Genomic DNA, 20,172 nt, shown 5'->3' with positions numbered 1-20,172 from the left:
CTGATTTTAATTCCAGCTTGTAATTGTACGTCTTGGATAAGATAAAGTTGCTGAAAGCTTAATTCATTTATAAGATCTTCATATTCTCCTCACTGACTGTGATTAGAGGCAATGCATAATTTAGTTTTAGGCTTGTTTTGATTAATGCATATCACCAGGTTGGTTCTAATGGAAAAACTTGATAACACACGCACCACCTGCCAGCGAGTCCCCTCTGGTTCCACCTTTTAAATCCGAGGCCTTTTATCTCTTGAGCGTGGAGTCATTAATGTTGCTGATTAACCTGAACAATATAAATAATTAACAAAGAACAATAAAGGCCCCCACCCTCGGTCAGAATTCAAACCCTCCAACCTCCTTTAGCTTAATTTGTGGTCTGGAAAACGGTAACATTTAAAATGGTGTAAAAATAGAAACAGAGGGGCACTTTCCATCACCGGTTGATGTAATCAGGGAGCTGAACCTCGCATTGAATTATTTCCCACAGCTCCCGTTGTTACTGTATGTGAATGTTTCTCTCAGGATGTATGTGAACACACTGCGAAAAGACTGTAGTTGTCGGAAAGTTTGAAAGTCGAAGTTGACAATTTTACGTGTTGCATGCAACTCATATTGTCCTCACTTCACTTCCCCTTTATGTCAACTTTTATAGTCATTTTCGCACTGCTTGTTGGCCACTTTTGTAATTTATCAATGTAATGGATTTGCTATCTACATCATTATGAAATTATATATCATGACTAAATGTCCCAGAAATCATAAATCACTGTTGTGTCTTTAAGAATAACAACAAAAAAAAAAGTATGGCTGAATAACTCTCATGGCATTTCATCACAATAAAAATGTGCATTTTATAGGCTGCCGGCATGACTTTTAAACCCCTACTTGAGTTTCTCTTGACTCCATCCTCCTCCTTCTCCTCCTTGCTGTGCCTACCTGGTATGATGGGTGGAGCATCATGTCACGGTTAATGATTCAACCAGAGAGCTGCTGAGATTGACTGTTAGAGAACGAGAAGGGAAAAGGAAAAACTCAGAGAGCTGGAGAGAAATAAAACATAGGAAAGCTAAAACCAGAGCCCCTCAGTGTAAGCTGAGAAAGTGAGCAGCGGTACAAAAAGAAGAAGAGGGAGTTGTTCATTGCTAGAGGGTCTGCGGATTGAACGTTTTGCTCAGGTGTGTCCAGTCTGTAAACTGTCCGGGGGTCAAGCAGGTCAGAGAGGCGAACACGTCTCAGGGAATGAACGTGGACATCGTCAGCAGTTCTGGGTGATTGTTTAGCTTCTTTGCTCCATGTGGCCTGTATAGGCTGGACATTTGCTCATCTTCTCTTCTGATCGCACATTGCCTGCAGGTGAGATTGTCTGTTTCTATATATTTACAGCGTTTTTAAAAAAAGGTTTTGATTGTAAAATATCTGTGCTCAGTATGTATATTTCATGACATGGTCTACTGTGTTTAATGTACAACTTGAGTTCTTTTACCTTAGTCATTTTTGATTTTCTTTAATTAATAAGATTACACCAAAACTATCACATTAAAACGCCATCACAGTAAGTGTAAAGATGAGGATTTGCTTATGCCAAGAAAGCGACATTATCCATGGAGGCAGAGCCTCTTAAACAGACCAGTCTGAATGAGTTCTATTATTGTATGTCTTATGAGAATTCGGCTGTAGTTACACATTGCCATGAATTATTAATAAATCAGCAGGAAGCGTACAGTATGCTGGCTGTATCAGTATAATGGTAGATAGCATCATGTTCCTGCTGTGCAGGTGAAAAGCAGACAGGTTTCTCTGCTAATTTCCCATTTCTGCCTCTCCCAGAATCATTTGCTACATGGATCATTGCTTATATGAATGTTGCTGTGTCGCGCTGACTTTTAGCATTTTCTTAAATTCATCTAAAACAGATGAGCTCAGTCAGTGTCGACATTGCGTCATACACTGAATGACTAAATCTTTGAATGCACAAGCAGCACACTGCACCTGTTCATGGGATCTCTGTTTCAGATGCTGTTGCCCCAGGCTGATAGGTTTTCCCGTTAAACTTGACCTGCGTGAACTAAAGGTTACCACCCCGATCTTCCCAGGCCCTTATTTTTTTTTTATGGCAGCAAGTTCCTAGAAAGCGCACAAATTATGCAAAGCTCTTGTTGTCTGTGCTATAAAAAGTTAATAACAGACCCCAGGCAAATCCAAGTAAGCTGGAACATGAAGGGCCATATTTGTTTCACACAGGTCTGTTAACGCTTGGCTTGGCAGTTGCATGGCATTCTGTGCTTTGTTTTCCCAGCAGAGCCTCTTTAGGTGGTGAATCAGTGCAAAATTTGTAATTTCGGTGGCTTTGAATGCTGTAAAGCTTCGTATCCACCTCTTTGTTGCTTTCAGTCCAGACCTTCATCAAATTGACACTTTCTATGTCTCTGTCAGAGTTTGCCACTCTATTGCTCTGTGACTTTATGATTTGCTTTAACATCCGTTCTAATCTCAGAACCGTCCAATGTTCAGGGTGCAGCAGCAGTAATTTGGGGTCACGTGAAGTGCACAATGATCATGAGCAAACAGCTCGTCTGCTTGGGTTTTACTGAGGCAGATATGTGTTTACTATGGTGATCAGGTAGCCAATGGCAGAGTCTTGTAGTAATCCTCATGTTGAGCCTGTCAAAATTTTCCCAATAACAGCATATTGAAAACCCGAAGAAGCCTTGTTTACAGAGGCTGTGTAAACAGATGACCTCAATTGAGAGAGATATTGGATCTACTGTGGTTACTATGGTCAATCACATAAACCACGCAAATACATCCAGCAGAGCTGATGAATGTGCCAGCCAGTTTGTTAGGATGCACACACGTTGTTCAGTTAGTTCTGAGCTTATATCGCAGAGGTTGACAAGCTCTTACATCACTGCAGCAGCACACAAGTAGTGGGAATAAAAGAAATAGACACAAGTACACAGCAAACAGGACGCTCCTAGTGAAGGCGTTTTTATACAACTCTGATAGGGTTTTTTCCCATTATCAGTAATAGAAACTGTAATAGATCTTTAGCAAAAGCCAGGAGGGTGTGCCAGCATTCAGAGAGCACCCTGTTGACTGTCCATCAACAGGATCATCTGCATTATTCAGCGGCAATCGTGCTGTGCACAGGCAGTGGCGTCGAGTTCAGTGCTTTGTGAAAAAGGCATAAACACATGATATTCAAATATCATATTAAGGGCTTCAATGTATTCTCTTATTCTACCAGATCCCTGTGTTTTTTTTAATGAATTTTATTTTCCTTGCAGCTATGGAGAAGCAGCTAGAGAAGCTGAAGCAGCAGCTGGAAAAGCAATGTCTGATCAACCAAGAGCTGCAGAGGCACAATAAGGACTTAGGTGAGTACAAAAATGATCATACCAAAAGTCCAGGTGGCATATATCATGGGCTCAATCCAGTAAAAGAGTCTGTTGAATCCTCACATCCATGAGGATCCTTGCCAGCACAAGTGAATGTGGTATCTCAGCTAATTTGATAAAATAGAAATTACAACTTGAAGTGAAATAATCAGTAACATATTATCCTAGGCCAATGTATACTACTAAAATAATATTTTATTAGCAAATAGTCAAAGAAGCAACAGGTGACACTAAAAAGTATACCCATTATACTTCATTGAAAATAGTAAGTAGTAGAGAGTTAAACTCAATGGACAAACATTTAAAATAATATGCTGAATATAAAACAGATTAATGTGTCAGTGAGAGTGGCTCTGTTTGACTAAATGTGTGGAGACTACTCAATACTTCCTTTGAGAAGGAGGTCCTGAAAGAGACGAGATCTAATATGAAGCATTTCAGACATGAGCAATAAAGAGAAAGAAAAAAATTTGGTTTTTTTTGTAACATTAGGTGTTTTTGGGGACTGGGGAGCACCTCATAGAACTAACCTTTTGAGGGCTTTATTAGGTTCACACCACTGGTAGGACATACTAAATCATACAGACACACATTATCACAATTTGTTTGTAATGTTTTATGCACTGAATATGTTTTTTTATGTGTTTACCTTCACAGAGAAACGACTGCAGGAGAAAGAAAAACTTTTGCAAGACCTGCACAGTCAATATCACGATCTTGGTATGAGGCCAACATGGGCGCCATGGACAGGGATTCACACACATCTGCTGCATGTAAACACATGGTTAAAGTGGTATTTCAAATGGATCTTTAACACTAAGATTGTTTTTCTCTGTTTTGACCTTTGCAGAGTTTCCTTCCCAAAGTGGTAATGACACTGAACCCGAGTTCAGGAAGAGTCGTGCGGCAGTTATAGCCCCCGAACCAATTCCTGAGACCCTGGAGATTACAAGTGCCAGGGTCAAAAAAACTGTCAGGTTTGTAAATAATACTGCTGACAAGAGAATCTCTGCATTTTCCATTTACCAGTGTGGCAAATATGAACTAATTGCCTGATCTAATCTCAAAAATAGGCATGGTGAGTTTGTATGCTGGATGATGGTGGCTCCTTAGAATTTCAGTGACCTCTAATCAAAGTTATCATTTTTTCTTTTGTGATCTCTCTTCACCAGCGAGACGAATCTCATCGTCAAAGCCATCCAGAAGAATGACTTCCTGAGTCGCCTCGATGATGAACAAATAGCCATGATGGTCGACCTTTTAATGGCTTCTAATTTCAAACCTGGGGAAGACGTCATTAAAGAGGGCAGTGAAGGAGACAGCATGTACATAGTGGCAGGTGGGGACAGAGTATGTGGATTGGTAATGAACATTGATGTAAAACATATATGCCAACAATATTTACATTTGGAAAGTTGTTCTTTTTTAAAAGCTATTTGCTTCCTCTTTTAGCTGGTGAGCTCATTGTCACCCAGGCAGGCCGTGAACTCCGATCTCTAAATACTGGTGATGTTTTCGGAGAGTTGGCCATCCTGTATAACTGCAAAAGGACAGCAACAGTCAAAGGTCAGACTTTATAATCTATAAAATGCCTTTTTTGAGGTACATGAATAGAAAGTTATTCATTTTCCCACACTATGGATATGAATAGCTCTTAAATGTGACATTCATATGGTAACTTCAGGGCTTCTGTCTCCACCAAACATGTATTTGCATACATAGACATCATATTGGTCTCTCTTGTTTCTTTCTGTCCAAGAAACTAAAAATATTCAATAAAAACAAAAGTAAATGCAGTTGCAAGCAGCAATCAGGGGGCCAAAAAGTTCACCAGGACACAGTTTCCATGGCAACTTGATCCGATCCCACTAAAAGCTTGCTGTAAGCACTAAACTGGAAAAATCTATTTTTGCCTGTTGTAGTTACTGCCTATTGGGTAGGTAATTTTTTAAACCTTAAGTGGGACATCCAGCTTCAAGCACAAACTTATGTGGCAGTACATTAAACAGTTGTTGAGATTTAAGTTCACTTTCTGTTTATCAGCTTTGCTGTGGATTAAGATAAAAAGATTTTAAAAAATTACATATACGTATATATATATTTTGTGGCCTATATAGCATTGTCAAACCTGGCTATAGAATCAAATGTGGTGACTGCATCAGTTCTGTTTAAGTCAAAAACAGAAAAAGCTTTTTTTTTTTACTATCCCCTTATCGAGCATAAATGTATTTTTTTTCATTAATTTATTTTTGATATCCAATTAATCATAGTTTATTGTAGTTGTTGTTTTTTCTTTTTTGTTTCTTCTTAATCTATGTGGCAAATTTTGCTTTTGTTATATCATAGCATTGACCTCACTTCGCTTTTTGCCAGCTTTGTTGTTGATTTCTCTTGGCTGAGACAGACAGTTTTGGCAATCTAAAACTGCTTTTGTCCGGCCTCGGATTATCTGTGCCAGTTTTTTTCATCCATCCATCCATCCGTCCATACTTGTGTGGTGGTTGGAACTGTTGTTTTACAGCTCGGAGGTTCATGGTACAAATCAAAGCTCGACCTATTAGTGTGGTTTGCATGTACCTCTCCTGCATGTGTGGGCTAGACTACTCTGGGTACTCCGATATCCTCCCAAACTCTAAAAACATGCCTGTTAGATTAATAGGTGATTTGAAATTGACCTTTGTAGTGAGTGTGAGTGTGTATGGTTATTTGTCTCTGTTTTGGCCCTGTTACGGACAGGCAACCTGTCCAGGATGCACGATGCCCTTTGCTCCATGGTAGCTGGGATAAGTAGGCTCCACCCAATTTACTGAATTTCACAACTCACACTAACAGTGTATATCTATGGGCTTATAAATGCTCCATGGGAGGAAGAACAAAGAAAATGTTGAGATGAATGAATTGAATGAAATTAATTCAAACGTTCCCGTTCTGAAGGCCTGCTGCTGTTTAAGTAAATAAGTTTTCATTGAGAAGGTAAAGAAGTTCAATAGTTGTGAGCAGCAATGCATCCTAATGATCAAGAACGTTAAAATATTCAGTATATTCATTGCTAATAACGCTGCATGTTACACTCACATTGCAGCAAAGACACCTGTGCATCTGTGGTGCATGGAGCGACAGACCTACAGAACCATCATAACCAACAAGTCCAAGAAGAAACGGGAGCAGCTCATGGGCTTCCTGAAGACGTGAGTTTATACATTCTCCAGCTCATTATGAAAGTTGTTATCTTGAACTGTTGATGTGTTCCTGGATCTTGGCCATCATGATTGTATCATCATTCATTTCATGTAAAACCACATAACTGTGTTTTTTCCTGCTTCAACAAACCACATGGCCCATTTTTTCCCCAAACTTTCTCTGCTCCTTCAATTTACTCTTCAAGGTCTCGTACTCTGAAGGACCTCAGTGATGTGCAGTTGTCCAAAATCATCGACTCCATGGAGGAGGTGAGTACCTCGTAACTTCTTCCTGTGAACTCAAACTTGCATTTTGTCAAATAAGCAAGGATAAAAGGCACTTTCAAAGATATCTCTGTTATTTCTTTCTTTATTTTTTCATTATCTATATACAGTATATTTTAAAAAAAATAGATATAGTTAAAAGAAAGAAATTTTGGAACTGACCTAATACTCTGTTTTTTGTCTTTTTTATTTTGTCTCTTCCAGGTGAAGTACTTAGACAAAGATGTTATAGTGCGTGAGGGAACGGAAGGAGACACATTCTACATCATCCTCAAAGGAGAGGTAATTTTGGGTCAAAATGTGCCTGCAAACCTACATTTGAATGTGACTGTTTATTTATCTATTTATTCTCCTCTTCCTCATACGTGTCCCTCTTAGGTCTTGGTGACCAAGAACGTGAATGGACAACAGAAGCAGATTCGCAGGATGGCAAAAGGGGAGCACTTCGGGGAGCAGGCCCTCATACGGTAACCATGGAAACACAACTAACGCTTGCGGATATTTCTGAGAGTGTAACATCCACAGCTCTGTACACTTTATTAGCTGCCATCATCTCTAACTTGTGTGTTCTGCTTCTAAATAATTGGAGGCGAGGCAGCTTTGTATTGGTGTTAGCAAGGGACTTCCTTTGCTTTGTGAAGCCTCACAATCAACAAATTAATGCCGCCCTTCAACATATGTATGCTTATGTTGTATATACCTTAAAAGACTGCACTTCCATTGCCATACGTCATTTACTTTGAGAGCCTACAAAAAGTTCTGCTTAAAATTTGTCCAACAAAACGTGCAGAATTTCCACATTTTTTTCCTCTTTCAGCGAGATCTTGAGAACAGCCACCTGCACTGCTGACGGGCCTGTTACTTGCTTCTCCATTGACAAGGAGTGAGTTTCAGCAAACACTAAAGTTTTTACTGAAAATGAAGATGATCCTCTGCTTCGGTCAAGGTTTTGCTCCCAGTCGCTGTTGCTTGTCTCTGTGTTTGCTCTTTGCTGCACTGATGCACAGGTTGAATAACAATGCTGTTTTTTTAAGGGTCTTTGAGGAGACTATTCCTGTAGAGCACCTGGAGCTGTTTGATGAGTATGTATTACTAAACATAGCTCATCCCAAAACCATGAATATTGTTCTTCATATTTCCATTCCACTGTCTCAGTTAGCTTCTTGCGCACATCCCGTTTTGTTTGTTTTTAACTTTCAGCTCCAAAGTGATGCAGGAGGCTAAAGCTCCAGAAAAGTCAAGGTGAGCGGCTGTTGAGGATAATCAAAGTCTGCTGAAAATGTAACACAATCGATTGCACATATCATAAACAAACCACTTAAATATGTATGCCTTTCTCAGCCCCACCTCCACTCTGAGGTTCAAAGATCTGGTTAATGTGCTATATCAGGAGGGCCGTCATCAAGGAGATCCTGTCACACTTGGAGTTGGAGGATTTGGTCGTGTAGAGCTTGTGAGTTGTGTGCTTTGTTTGTCTTTACTGCTTTGGTATTTGGGTGGATTCAAAATTTTTGTTATTTACATATAAACATTTAGAATTGAAGTCTAAAGCGAAATCTGATTTTTCCTGGTTAAAATACAAAATATCTTCACCCTTCTTGGAGCGGCTCTATTTGTTATTGCAACATAAACACATTTTTTTTCTAGGATTTCTGACCAAACGACAATGCCAAACACATTTTTAGAAAAACAACAATAAATAAATACATTTAAAAAAGAAAACAACTAAATGAGCTCAAACAGTGACAATTGTTTCTGTTATTCTCAGATGACCACAGTGAATCATGGGATATATTATGCCATGAAACGAGTCAGCAAGAAACAAATTGTTGCCAAGAGACAAGAGGAGCATATGATGTTTGAGAAAAAGATCCTAAAAGCGATCCAGTGTGACTTCATTGTCAGGTATCCGCCATCAAAGACACTGGCCTCCAATCTCTTAATAACTGCATACGGGAGTTTAATGCACACAAGACCTGAAAATCTTTTCTTTTTTCACTCTTTCTAGACTTTATGCTGCCTTCAAAGACACACGATATATCTACATGGTGATGGAGTTCTGTGGTGGTGGAGAGATCTGGACCAAACTCAAAGAAGTGTGAGGAGAAACACAGCAATAAACGCATGCAACATGATACTTCTGTATAAGAAAATATCAAAGTTGCAGAGTTGGAAGTTTTTGAAGAACAACATCCTAATCTCTGTGTCTTCCAGGGGGCGTTTTGATGAGCCCATTGCCATGTTCTGCACTGCCTGCGTGGTGGAGGCCTATGCCTACCTCCACAAGAAGAGCATCATGTACAGAGACCTGAAGCCCGAGAACCTGATGCTGGACATAAAGGGCTACATCAAACTGGTGGGCCCTTATATGTGAAAAACTGTCATTTTTTTCTGCTCTTGAAATAGAAAAATCAAATAGCGTGTTTAATGTATTTATTACGGTGTTAGCAGTTATTTCTCACTGTATTATATGTATTTATATGTCTTTGTACAGGTTGACTTTGGTTTTGCAAAGGAGCTGGTGCGTGGTGAGAAAACCTACTCTTTTGTGGGCACTCCTGAGTATATGGCCCCAGAGATCATCAAGAACCAGGGACATGACTTTGCAGTGGATTTTTGGTCCCTCGGCATCTTGATCTTTGAACTGCTGGTGGGAAGGTAGCAATGTCTTGAAAGATTCATGTCTAACAAACTCATTACAAATCACCACTTATCAACCCCTTATATATGACAAAGGCTTAGAAATGATTTCATGTACCAAATAGGATTTTGTAACATACAAACAGATTTAATGGTTGCCAGCAGATGGCAGCAGGGAAGCATCGCTGATGTCTGCAGAGCTCAGAGCCTGCAGTCACACAACTGGGCTATCCAGGAGCATGGCTGTTGATTTGTGAATCTTTCTTGATGTCACTGAACAGAAGATTTAATAACGCTCTTCTCCTTTTTCAAATTGACAGCCCTCCCTTTTCAAGCTCAGAACCCCAGAAGATTTATTCCAAAATTTTGGACGGGGTGCTGAAGTACCCACCTTACCTGAGTGAAGCGGCCAAGTCTATCATCAGTAAACTGTGCAGGTAAGAACATAACCCAATAAAGGGATAAGAACAATATTGCAACTTGCTTTCAAAATGAACTCAGTGTCTTGGCAGACATATTTTCTCAGGACTGGAAGTGGATTGTGTGTAAAGTTGAGTTTTAGACGTTCTTTCAGTTGTCTGAGGGTAGAGCATGAATTATGGAACATCTTCAAATCAAAACGCTGCACTGGAAGATACACCCACATGATCATTTTTAACGAAAATCTTGAAAAATGAAGCTCAGGAAGAATTTAGGTGAATTTCGTTTCTCACAATTATCTTTGTTTGCAGACCTCGGCCGGGTCAGAGGTTAGGAAACACTAAGAATGGAATAAAAGATGTCCGGCACCACAGGTAACCATGGCAACATGCCATCCATATGAGGTCGAGTCCAAAAATTACTCTGTTGTTAAATCATTCAGCACAGCCTACACTGTTAATGGACAGTAAGCTGAGATTTCAAACGTGTCACTTCATCGCTGACAGATGTTGAATTGAGTAAGTGCGGTTTTGCATGTTGACTGTGAGTGCACTGTACATGCCATAATGTCTATGCATAGTGTTCTCACCACTATACATGTACAATAGTTACATTTACCCACTTGGAATTTGTACAGTAAATGTATATAATATGTATTAGATATATCTTATTACAGCTTATTACAGATATATCTTATTACATGTATTAGATATATCTTATACAGCATCAGAATTTTAAGGATTTACAAATATTAGTCAGTCTTTTTGAATGAGAAGGCAAATGAGCCAGTACCTAGCTGATGTTTTATTCTGTTCTTGAAAGTATAAGTATTTTTTTACTGCCATATTCTCTTTTTTAACTTATTTTTCTCTCTTATTCCCTCTTCAGGTGGTTCAGCAGTATGAACTGGCACAAGCTACGTATGTGTCAGCTCGATGCTCCGACAATACGACTCGTTCGCAAGGCAAGTCCACCCCACAGGTTTTCCATTGTTTCCATGTTCACGTGAGAAGTGCAGCCCTTTTTCAGAATGCAAAAAGAAGACAGTAGGTTTACCGGTAGAGAGGATTGTTTTGGGTAAATGCTGAGGCTTAGACTGCTTTTTGATCAAATTTGATCTCCTGAACCAGTTCTGTTCAGGATTCTTGGAACCTTGGTGCTTTCTTGTAAACCAGTCTACACTGTCCCCTGTTTTGAGCAGAACCACTGATATCAAGAATGAGTCATCAATGGATGACTCTGCAGTTCCTCTATTTCCAATCTGTAGAAAACGACGTACCTTCTGAAACTGCTGTTATTCTTGAAAACCCGTTGTTTTTTGGGCTGGACGTCAAAACCGGGACCAGCTCTATAAATACTGAGTGATAAAGTGAAGATCCACAGCTGGATAGACAGAGCAATGTACAGCTCCTTACTGGACTGACCACAGTATTTCCCTGTTAATGATATTGATGCAAGCAACATGAAGCCCACACGTGAACTCAAAGTGCACAAATAGGTGTGTTTATGAATTTCTTCTGAAATGACCAGAGCATCATCTCAAAGCAGGAAGATTTAGATAAATTCTCCTTAGTGAAATTATCTTTTTGTACAATTGAATACTCTAAATTTAGTTAAAGTTGCAGTTAAATGTTCATTTATACTTCATTATGAGCGCATTTTATTGTTATTGTGCATTTTGGGTAAAGATAAAATGCCAATTATAGTTTTAATTTGCAAGTTTTATCTCTTTAGAAAATAAAACTCATAAGAGTGACATTGAAACACTGGATCACAATGTAAACAGTACTGGTTGGAGCAGAAAAAAAATCCTGCAATAAATTTGTAATTTTAGATTGCAAGTCAGCAGAACTTTGTGGGAAAACCAGGCCATGAAATGTCAGGATTTCAGTGTGAGAAAAGAGCCAAAATATTAGCATAAATGACCTGAAGTTAATTGAATTGTATTACTGATACTTTATCAATTCCAAAATAGGAAATCGTTTTTGAAACATAAAGACTTGTTAGTCATTGGCCGTTCGCGATTTAAAAAAAAAAGAAGTTATTGCTTCTGACAGAAATGACCTCCTGTAACGTTCTTAGCTGCAGACGAGCAGAAAAACTGACTTAACACCCTTCATTGTTTGTAGAAGGTGTGCGGAAATCCATTCTGGTGTAAAGCTTCTGCAATATTCCTATTTGCATGAGCAGCTCCAAATGACTTCAGAGCAGCCTCTGGCACAGTGCCAGCTTTCTTTATCAGTTTGTTCAGTTGTCGTTGAGTCTCTGGTCTCTGAAGCTGCTGCCTCACCAGATGGCTGCAAAAAAGATTGCCTTTGACATCTGAGACTTAAAGAAGACATGCAACATCTTGGTGCAAACGTTAAAGAACACAAGCTTTCTCTACCAGTAGAGTCTGCTCTGTCCCTACTTGTAGACAGCCTCAGTGTTACATTTCCAGTTCAGTCTTCTATCTAGGTGAACACTCAAGTATCTGTCAGCCACCTCCTCTCCCAGGATAAAAATAGTGTTTGACTTATTCCTGGTCCTCCCGAAGTCCACAATCATATGTGTATATATACAAAATATGATCAGAGCTGTTCCAACTTGCTGTCACGATGACATGGGACCTTCTAAAACTATTTCAAGAACTATTCCATGGCAAGACAGTAGGTTATAATGATTATATGCAGTCCAGTCATATACAAGGTTTTCCCCTACTGGTTACGGTTTGGAACCAACTTTTTAATGTTAAGATACTTTTTCAAATTCTTTTTAACTTTAGCTGTTTATTTATTTATTTATTTATTTATTTATGCAAAGCCTTTGCCAATTTTAAAATGTTTTGTTCCAAATTTCTATCTACCACAAATTTTCAAAAAGTCAAGGTTTGATACCTGATAATAAGTATGTTGAAAATATAAAGCCTTTGTTTCTGTGCTTTACTGGGATAATATGGGCATAATACAGACGTATTCATGTTAGACATAGAGTGTTTAATCTTATACTTAAAATGAATCTGCAATTCTTAATTCAACCAAACTTTTTGCTACTTCAGGGTCCCTGCTACATCAACTTTGATCGATTCCCTCTGGATGAGACGAAGGCAGAGGAGGAGTTCTCTGGTTGGGACCGCGACTTCTGATTCTCATGTATAGGATCAACAGCCAACCAATTAGTCCAGAGTAGCTGGCCTTACTTTGTCCACCCTCCAATGCAACCATAGATTTCTTACTGAAAAAATAAAAACAACAACACCCATTTCATACCAATATTACGCACAAATCATTGTGAAACTGCAGGGCATCACAACAAGAATATGTTCTGAAGTTCCTCTGTTGCTACAGTATACTGAAACATCCGTCGAGGTGGACAAGAGACAAAGTCATCTGAAAGTGTGAACACAAGATGTTCAGAGATTCTGTTTCCATATTTAGTGCAAGGAGATTTATTGCCCGATGAACAAGTGTTAATAACGTCATCCATATAACACCCTTCATTTATTATGACAAGAACACTCATCCAAGTGTCTGGCTGAGAGCAGACTGCAGCACAATTAGTACAAAAAGCCAGCTTTTTACAAATCATTATCCAATACAATAAAATCCCTACTGATTTCATACCTGTAGAGTACTTTAATGTTTGCTGTTCTTTGGATCCATGTAGTTTTAGATGAAACATGCTTTTCTGCTTACTATTATCTTATTACTATTTCTGATGCTTTGATATTCATGAAGTTGTTTACTATGAACCGCCACTTTCTTTTTTTTGTGGAGATATTCTTTCATTTTTTGATAAACACTTCATACATTCTTTGTGATGTAACAGACAAAAGTGATTTTTTTCTGTTTACACTTGAATCGACTGTACTTATTTCCTCTATTCACCCACCATCAAATCCAAAGTGTGAAACTGAGCACATTTTTTTTGTTTGCTGTTGTGGCCAAATCCCTCACATTACCCGCTGGAAGCAGTGAAAGTATTTGGAGATTAGACGTGTGATAGTGATCAGCACATTAGGGGGAATAATGGGGTTGTTATCAGGGGGCAAAAAAGCCTGATGTTATCAGATGTTATCAGGGAGGAAAATATCCTGTGACCAAACAAGGGCTTTACCTGATGTACTCGACAATGGTTGTAGCTGATTGTTTGGCTCTGGAGGTGTACAGCTGGCTGGCATGGCAGTAGGTTTTAAGGTAGTAGGAAAGAGTCATCCTGTTCCCTCCTGTTAATGCATGTTCTGTGCTTGTTGAGAGCAGTTTTCCACATTAGAGAGCACAGCATCACATTAAAGTAAACATATCTTCCAGTGGGAAAAGACACGCTACCAGATGTTTCCTTCCTACAGAGACAAAACAGAAAACACACACTGAAGACTACAGTTTAATACATCAAGAGCGACAACAGAAGAGGCCCAGAGGATGCACGGTATGGTACAGATGTTGTCTGTGCCGTGAACTTCGGTTTCCCGTTCTTCCCTACTGTAAGCAGAATTGAGGTTTGTTTGTTGACAGCCTTGTTTTACCTGGGAACCGTATGACAGGAAAGTAACAGGAAACTGGATTATGGGATAATTTCAGATAAACTTGTATATGTGTTTATCTTTCTTGCTGTAAACAAATCCCACGAACAAACCAAAAACCAACACTGCATTTATCCATGGCTTCATACCAGACTTCCCATTGACTTGCATTATGTATTGTTGGTATTCAGGCCCAAGCTGCTTTTTTCTACTGAAGGTTTAAATCTTAAACCCTGCAGGGATGAATGTTTGCCTTCTCCCTCTTTAATCCTTCTTCTGAATGCTGTGTTGATTTTTTTTTTTTATCTGAAGCATTGGAGGCTTTTCCTATACAACTTACTGCCGCAGTCCCACCATCCTCCCAGTCGCTGTAATTAAGCAGTTAAGTCAATGAAATTTAATTTTATAAATCATCTTTTTAAAATCCAGATTATATGGGGTAAAAGGAAACAAGGAAAAACATGACAAGAAAGATAAAACAACTTATAAGAGAACACTTAACCTGGTAGGTCTAGCACAAACACCCTTTGAAAAGAGATGGCTTTTAAATTAGACCTGAGGGGTCTTGTGGGGATTTAAGACACAGGAAAGAAAACAAATTATTAACCTAACCCATAATGAGGGACTTTTAAAAGGCATCGAAATATGTTTGTTCAATCAAAATGGCACAACATCAAGCTTCTCAAGAGTGCGCTAACACAACCAGATAATGTGGTTGGGAGCGGCATTCTCTCAGCCAGACTCAAACGGGCCAAAGTTCCATCTTCATTTTTTAAAAATCTTTTTGTTAAAACAGTAAATTGTAAGTGAATATTGAGACAGCCGGATTCTCAACTTTTGTTCTGCTCTAATAAATTGCTGATCTTATAATCACGGCGTCATCCGCCAAAATCACTATAAAAGTAATAGAAAGACAACGTCTGTGCTGTGAATTCAGCTGCACTTATGGATATAATGATCTCCCACAGAGAAAATAAGTAGCAGCTGAATGTGGTGAACATTTTCTCACACAGTCCACAGCGCTACTGCATTGGACATACTTGGGTTAACAACTCATATAGGGTAGCCTAACCAGGGTGTACTCCATCTTTTGCTCAGTGGCAGCTGGGATAGGCTCCAGCCTCCCTGTGACCCTGAATTGGATTAAGGAGGTACAGAAATTATTGGATGGAATCAAACCAAAACAGAGGTCCCACACAGAAGAACAAAAAAAAAAGAAGAAATTTCGCCATGATCTAGGTGAATGAGAATGAGAGCTGTCTAGTGTTGTGTTTTTGGTGAAAGCCTTAATTGGTATGTTTATATATATTGGAAACAGTTACTTGCACATAGATAGAAAAAGGAACTCCCTAAGATGTTAAAAGCAGTCTGGATATGGGCTGACGGACTTTTTTCTTTTGATATTTGAAGAAATCAGGAAAGCAGCATGATGAGAGGACAAAGTCAAGCAGACGAGTGAGCGTGGGATGGAACGAGCAGGTAGATTACTCCGTCTCTGTGGCTACTGATGCTCCTCTCTTCAGCTCTGTTGAAACAGAAATATTTCTGTTGCTGCCAGTGCACAAGCACAGGAGTGCGCCACAGATGCAAATTTCAGAACACTGAAAGATATTTCTGTATTAACCTGTATCGTGTATACACACTTGACGAAAAGAGCTCTAATGTGACAGTCCTGCACTTCAGCTCAAAGGAAAAGGTTTCATTAAAACATAAAGATCTTATTAGAGTTTCAGGGAGAGTTTCCAGGAATTGTTTTCACCCACACGTTACGACGCATTTGATGCTCCTGTAATTGTTCTTCACAGCAGGAAAGCTTGTGATAACATGTGTCAGGTTGCTTTTCTTTTTGGACAACAATAAAGGGTAGCAGATACGTACATTTCAGGACAAACAAACCAAACTCAATTGTCACTGGTTTTGATCTTTTCATAGGAAAAGAATTAGAAAATATCCGATATTTTTCTTTTTTATTATCATTCAAATAGTAGTTTATAGAATTTACTGTATCTGTTACAATAATTTCACTCATTGCAATAAACTTCATAGGAAAATTGAAAGCTGTGTAGGTTTTGTTTAACCCAGTCCTTGTTGTGAATATATGTGAATGAGAGTGCAACACATTACACATATACCGTACAATGTGTTGCACTCTATACCACATTTATTATCAAGTTGTTTTTCATCATATGTATCATGTTAGCTTTTGTCATGTATACCTTTTGTCTAAATTATCTTGGTCATTAAACCAACCAAATGTTACAATGGGCCAATTATTTAGACAGAGCTAACAGAGAGACTGAAGCAAATGTTTGCGGAGAGAGACAGTTCAATCAAGAGCTTGGTGCTGTTCTATCCTGGCTTTGGTCTTTGATTAACTCTAATTTGAGTTGTTCTCTCAGTTGGAAACATCGATTTAGCTTAGGGTTTAGCATGAAACATCAAGGAAATGTAATCACTCGTGTGACAGAAGGGATTTTTAACGCTAGATGTTCTTCATGTCTGTTTTCTCTGCTGAGCAGTGTTGAATTGATTAGACTCAGTGTTAGCACCTTGACTGATTAATTATTGTTTGCACCTGTGTTTGAGCTACTTAAGCTCCTCTGCTTGCTCGGCACTTTGTTTGCTTTGTCTGGTCACTTTTGTTGAGGGGTCTGAGTGGTTTTTTTTTTCCATTTTTTTTTCATTTTTTTCTCTCCCTTTTCATTTTATTGCCCTGACAAATGATTGACTGAATTAATTTTTCACTGCTACTGTTTTCATCCATCGCCTCAGTTTTTGTCAGAAAGGCTGTAATGCTTACCAATCATTCAGTGTTTCTGTGCCACAGTCTTTTGCACCAACTTCCATTTATTCTTTATTCAAATTTTTTTTTTTCCATTTTTCTGAAAGTTGTCATTTTACTCGAAGGTACAATTTAGTTTTTATTCAGGTTTGGATCACATAGCTTATTGACTGGCATTTTATAACCTGAAGGGCTGAAGGGAGGTTGAGTTTGTTATATACTGCATTTCTCATAAGAGTTCTTATGTAACCACTTAAATCAGCAGTCTGAACTCAGGATGCTGGTGTTGCACAACTTACACAATAATTTCTCAAAAAGGGATGGCAGTGTAAGTCTATAGCATAGGGAATCACTGTTCCTCATAATTTCCATTTTTTTAAATCACAAGACGCTGACAGTAAAGGCTCAGTTTTAAAACACGAATCCAAAAATGTACGTGTGATGTCACAATGGCTACGCCCATCTTTGACTTTGCATACACAAGCTTTCATCACATCTCCCTAACAAATGTTTTCCGTTTTAAATCTCGGATTATTGTAAAAGCTAGTTGAATAAAAACTGTCTGAACCTTTGCTTGTTTGTAACATTTTGTTTTGTTTTTCAGTCTGTATAGCTGCACAGTATTCAGTTCATATTAACAAGCAGCTTTAAATACAGTATGTTAGCAAAAGGGTCCCTCAAGTGTTTTGCATAATTGACTGGTTGGTTTCCCAATCACAATACTCCTGCAAACTGACAAAAGTTGCACAGTTTCTTTTAAATCCCTGCATGGAAATATATGGAAATAATTGAGAGCACAGCAAACCCCACTTCCCTTACTAGTGTTTTTGTTCTCAGCATGTGGACACGTGAAGGAAAGTAATAAAACTGAAATAGAACTTGAAAGCTAATGTTCAATGGGATGCCATCTACAGAAGCTCTTCCTCAGTGTTTACTTCTTTCCTTTGTTTCACTGTGCCCGGACACAAAATTTTCCGATATTTTTATATTCCTTTCTACTTAGACTCATTTTATGTTAGCTCACGTGAGATTTCCTTCCTTCTGTTTATTTTTCCTTACATGTCAGTGGCCTCTCCGCTGGATGCTTAAAGTGACGCAGCTGAAAGAACTGACACCTGTGGGTGTGGTATGCTGTGTATCTTTACCGTGTTACCACTTGTCTGAGTTATGAAACTGAGAGATTTTCATCAGAAATATGGAACAATGCCGACTGTCTTCAAGTTATGTAGCTGCTTGTGTCACGTGAGTATAACACATGAGAGTGCATACATGCGTTAAGAGCAGGGCGTTGCACCTCAACACGCGTTGATTTCCTGCCAGCAACAATTGTGTAACCTTAGTTATATAACATATTTAAATGAGGAAATCAACCTTTAATCATATGCAATCTTAAATGTCTATAATTGATTTTACACCGGTCCTTTGACCAAATGGCTTATCAAAGCACCCCAGACATCAATCATGATAATTGAGTTTCCTTTTATGATTTTCTTGCCCTTCTCCATCATCGTCTTTGTCCTTTAGTCTGAGAGCCTGCAATAAGCACTACGATTGTCCACGTGTTAAGAAAAAAAAAACACCTTCACGGTTTGAGTTGTGGAACAGATTATATCAAGGCTTTTTACATGTCCTTCCATCCTTCACCTCCCATCTCCAGTTACACAGAAATATGGTTGAAAATGCAGCATGCTTAAAGCACATAACTGTTGGTTACATCGTATCATCTGTATTGTATGTACTGGAGTTTGAATGTACAAAAAAAAAACAATCCATACATTACACAGTTAGTGACCAGATTAGCTTTTTCCATGAGTTATATGGAAAAAAAGAGACAATGCCAGTCTCACGTAAGTATAGGACTAAGACTCATTTAGACTAACCACTTAAAGCAATACAATGTAACTTCTCAAAAAGCCCATTATGGAGCTCCCCCTACAGGCTTGGAGGTAGTGTACGGTTACACTGTCGTAAATACAACACCCTTTCGCTTTCACGTTTCACGTTTGTTGACGAACAGGCGAGGAGTCAGAAGGTGCAAGCTATGTCGACTACATGCCCAGTAATATTGTTGTAATGTTTTAAATACTTGAACGCAGTTTTTCTAGAGAAGATAATTGCTTTGTATATGGGATTATCGTCCATCGACCCTTTTGGGCTTTCACATGCGCGAGCGTACAACCAACCGGTGAGTGACATGCTGTTTATAAAGTTGTTTTGTAACGTCCCCATGCCAGTAATGTGAGAACCATGCATATGGTTTTGATGGTAAGGCTTGTGACTTTATTGTCGGATGGTTTATAAAGTGGTGTGACGTTTCTGCAGTGTGCAAGTTGTTGTTTTACGTGGAAGGGTTAGCGCTTGCCCCTAGCCACCACGTATTAGGCTCGCATGACAGGCTGAGCGAACAGCGCGATCTCCACACAGGGAGCGCAGATTTGCACCTGTCTGTGTCCTACTATCAGTATTTGACAACCTCTAGCAATGGAAATGCGCTTCAAATGCCCCGGAGTTCCCCTTTAAAACTCATTCTAGCCGCACAATTTTTTCAAGCTGTTATTTTAAGGTAGAAATGTTACATAGTATTGCTTTAAATGTTCAATATTTGATATTTTGAACCAGATTAGGGTCTCTTTCTGTGTGTGTGTGTGTGTGTGTGTGTGTGTCATAATCCATGCTTATGCATTGTGTGTTGTTGCAGCTGATATGGCTGAAGTGCATTTTTTAAGCTCTGCCATGCGGGTCCAGAGTGGGTGAACTTTCTGACACTAAATAAACCACACTCTTTGTAAGTAACCGAAAGATGGACAGTGTGAAAAAGAGACTGCCATTCCATAAAGCAAATCAGTTGTTAAAGCAAATGCTCCAATGGAGATAAATTCATGTAAAAAGAATCCCTCACGTTTGCCAGTGTAATTATTGTGGATGCAAATAGAAATCAGGGGATGTTACAGAGAGACAATGACCACT

At 38.9% G+C, this 20,172-nt stretch overlaps 1 protein-coding gene across 1 annotated transcript; it reads left to right on the top strand.

The window, feature by feature from the left end:
• The first annotated feature begins 990 nt into the window (after window positions 1-990).
• prkg3 (protein kinase cGMP-dependent 3) lies at window positions 991-13,656 on the top strand. Its single transcript, XM_075458825.1, has 22 exons — window positions 991-1,353; window positions 3,288-3,377; window positions 4,056-4,118; window positions 4,249-4,375; window positions 4,571-4,737; window positions 4,851-4,964; window positions 6,481-6,586; window positions 6,784-6,847; window positions 7,067-7,144; window positions 7,241-7,329; window positions 7,680-7,745; window positions 7,897-7,944; window positions 8,063-8,104; window positions 8,204-8,315; window positions 8,631-8,767; window positions 8,871-8,960; window positions 9,077-9,218; window positions 9,357-9,520; window positions 9,823-9,939; window positions 10,234-10,296; window positions 10,811-10,886; window positions 12,960-13,656. Exons 2-22 carry the CDS (start codon window positions 3,290-3,292, stop codon window positions 13,044-13,046), a joined length of 2,040 nt encoding a protein of 679 aa, XP_075314940.1. The 5' UTR covers window positions 991-1,353; window positions 3,288-3,289; the 3' UTR covers window positions 13,047-13,656.
• The last annotated feature ends 6,516 nt before the right edge of the window (window positions 13,657-20,172 follow it).

The sequence above is a fragment of the Odontesthes bonariensis genome, chromosome 24, assembly GCF_027942865.1.
Source record: "Odontesthes bonariensis isolate fOdoBon6 chromosome 24, fOdoBon6.hap1, whole genome shotgun sequence".
Taxonomy (NCBI): Eukaryota; Metazoa; Chordata; class Actinopteri; order Atheriniformes; family Atherinopsidae; genus Odontesthes; species Odontesthes bonariensis.
This window is presented reverse-complemented; position numbering and strand designations above follow the sequence as displayed.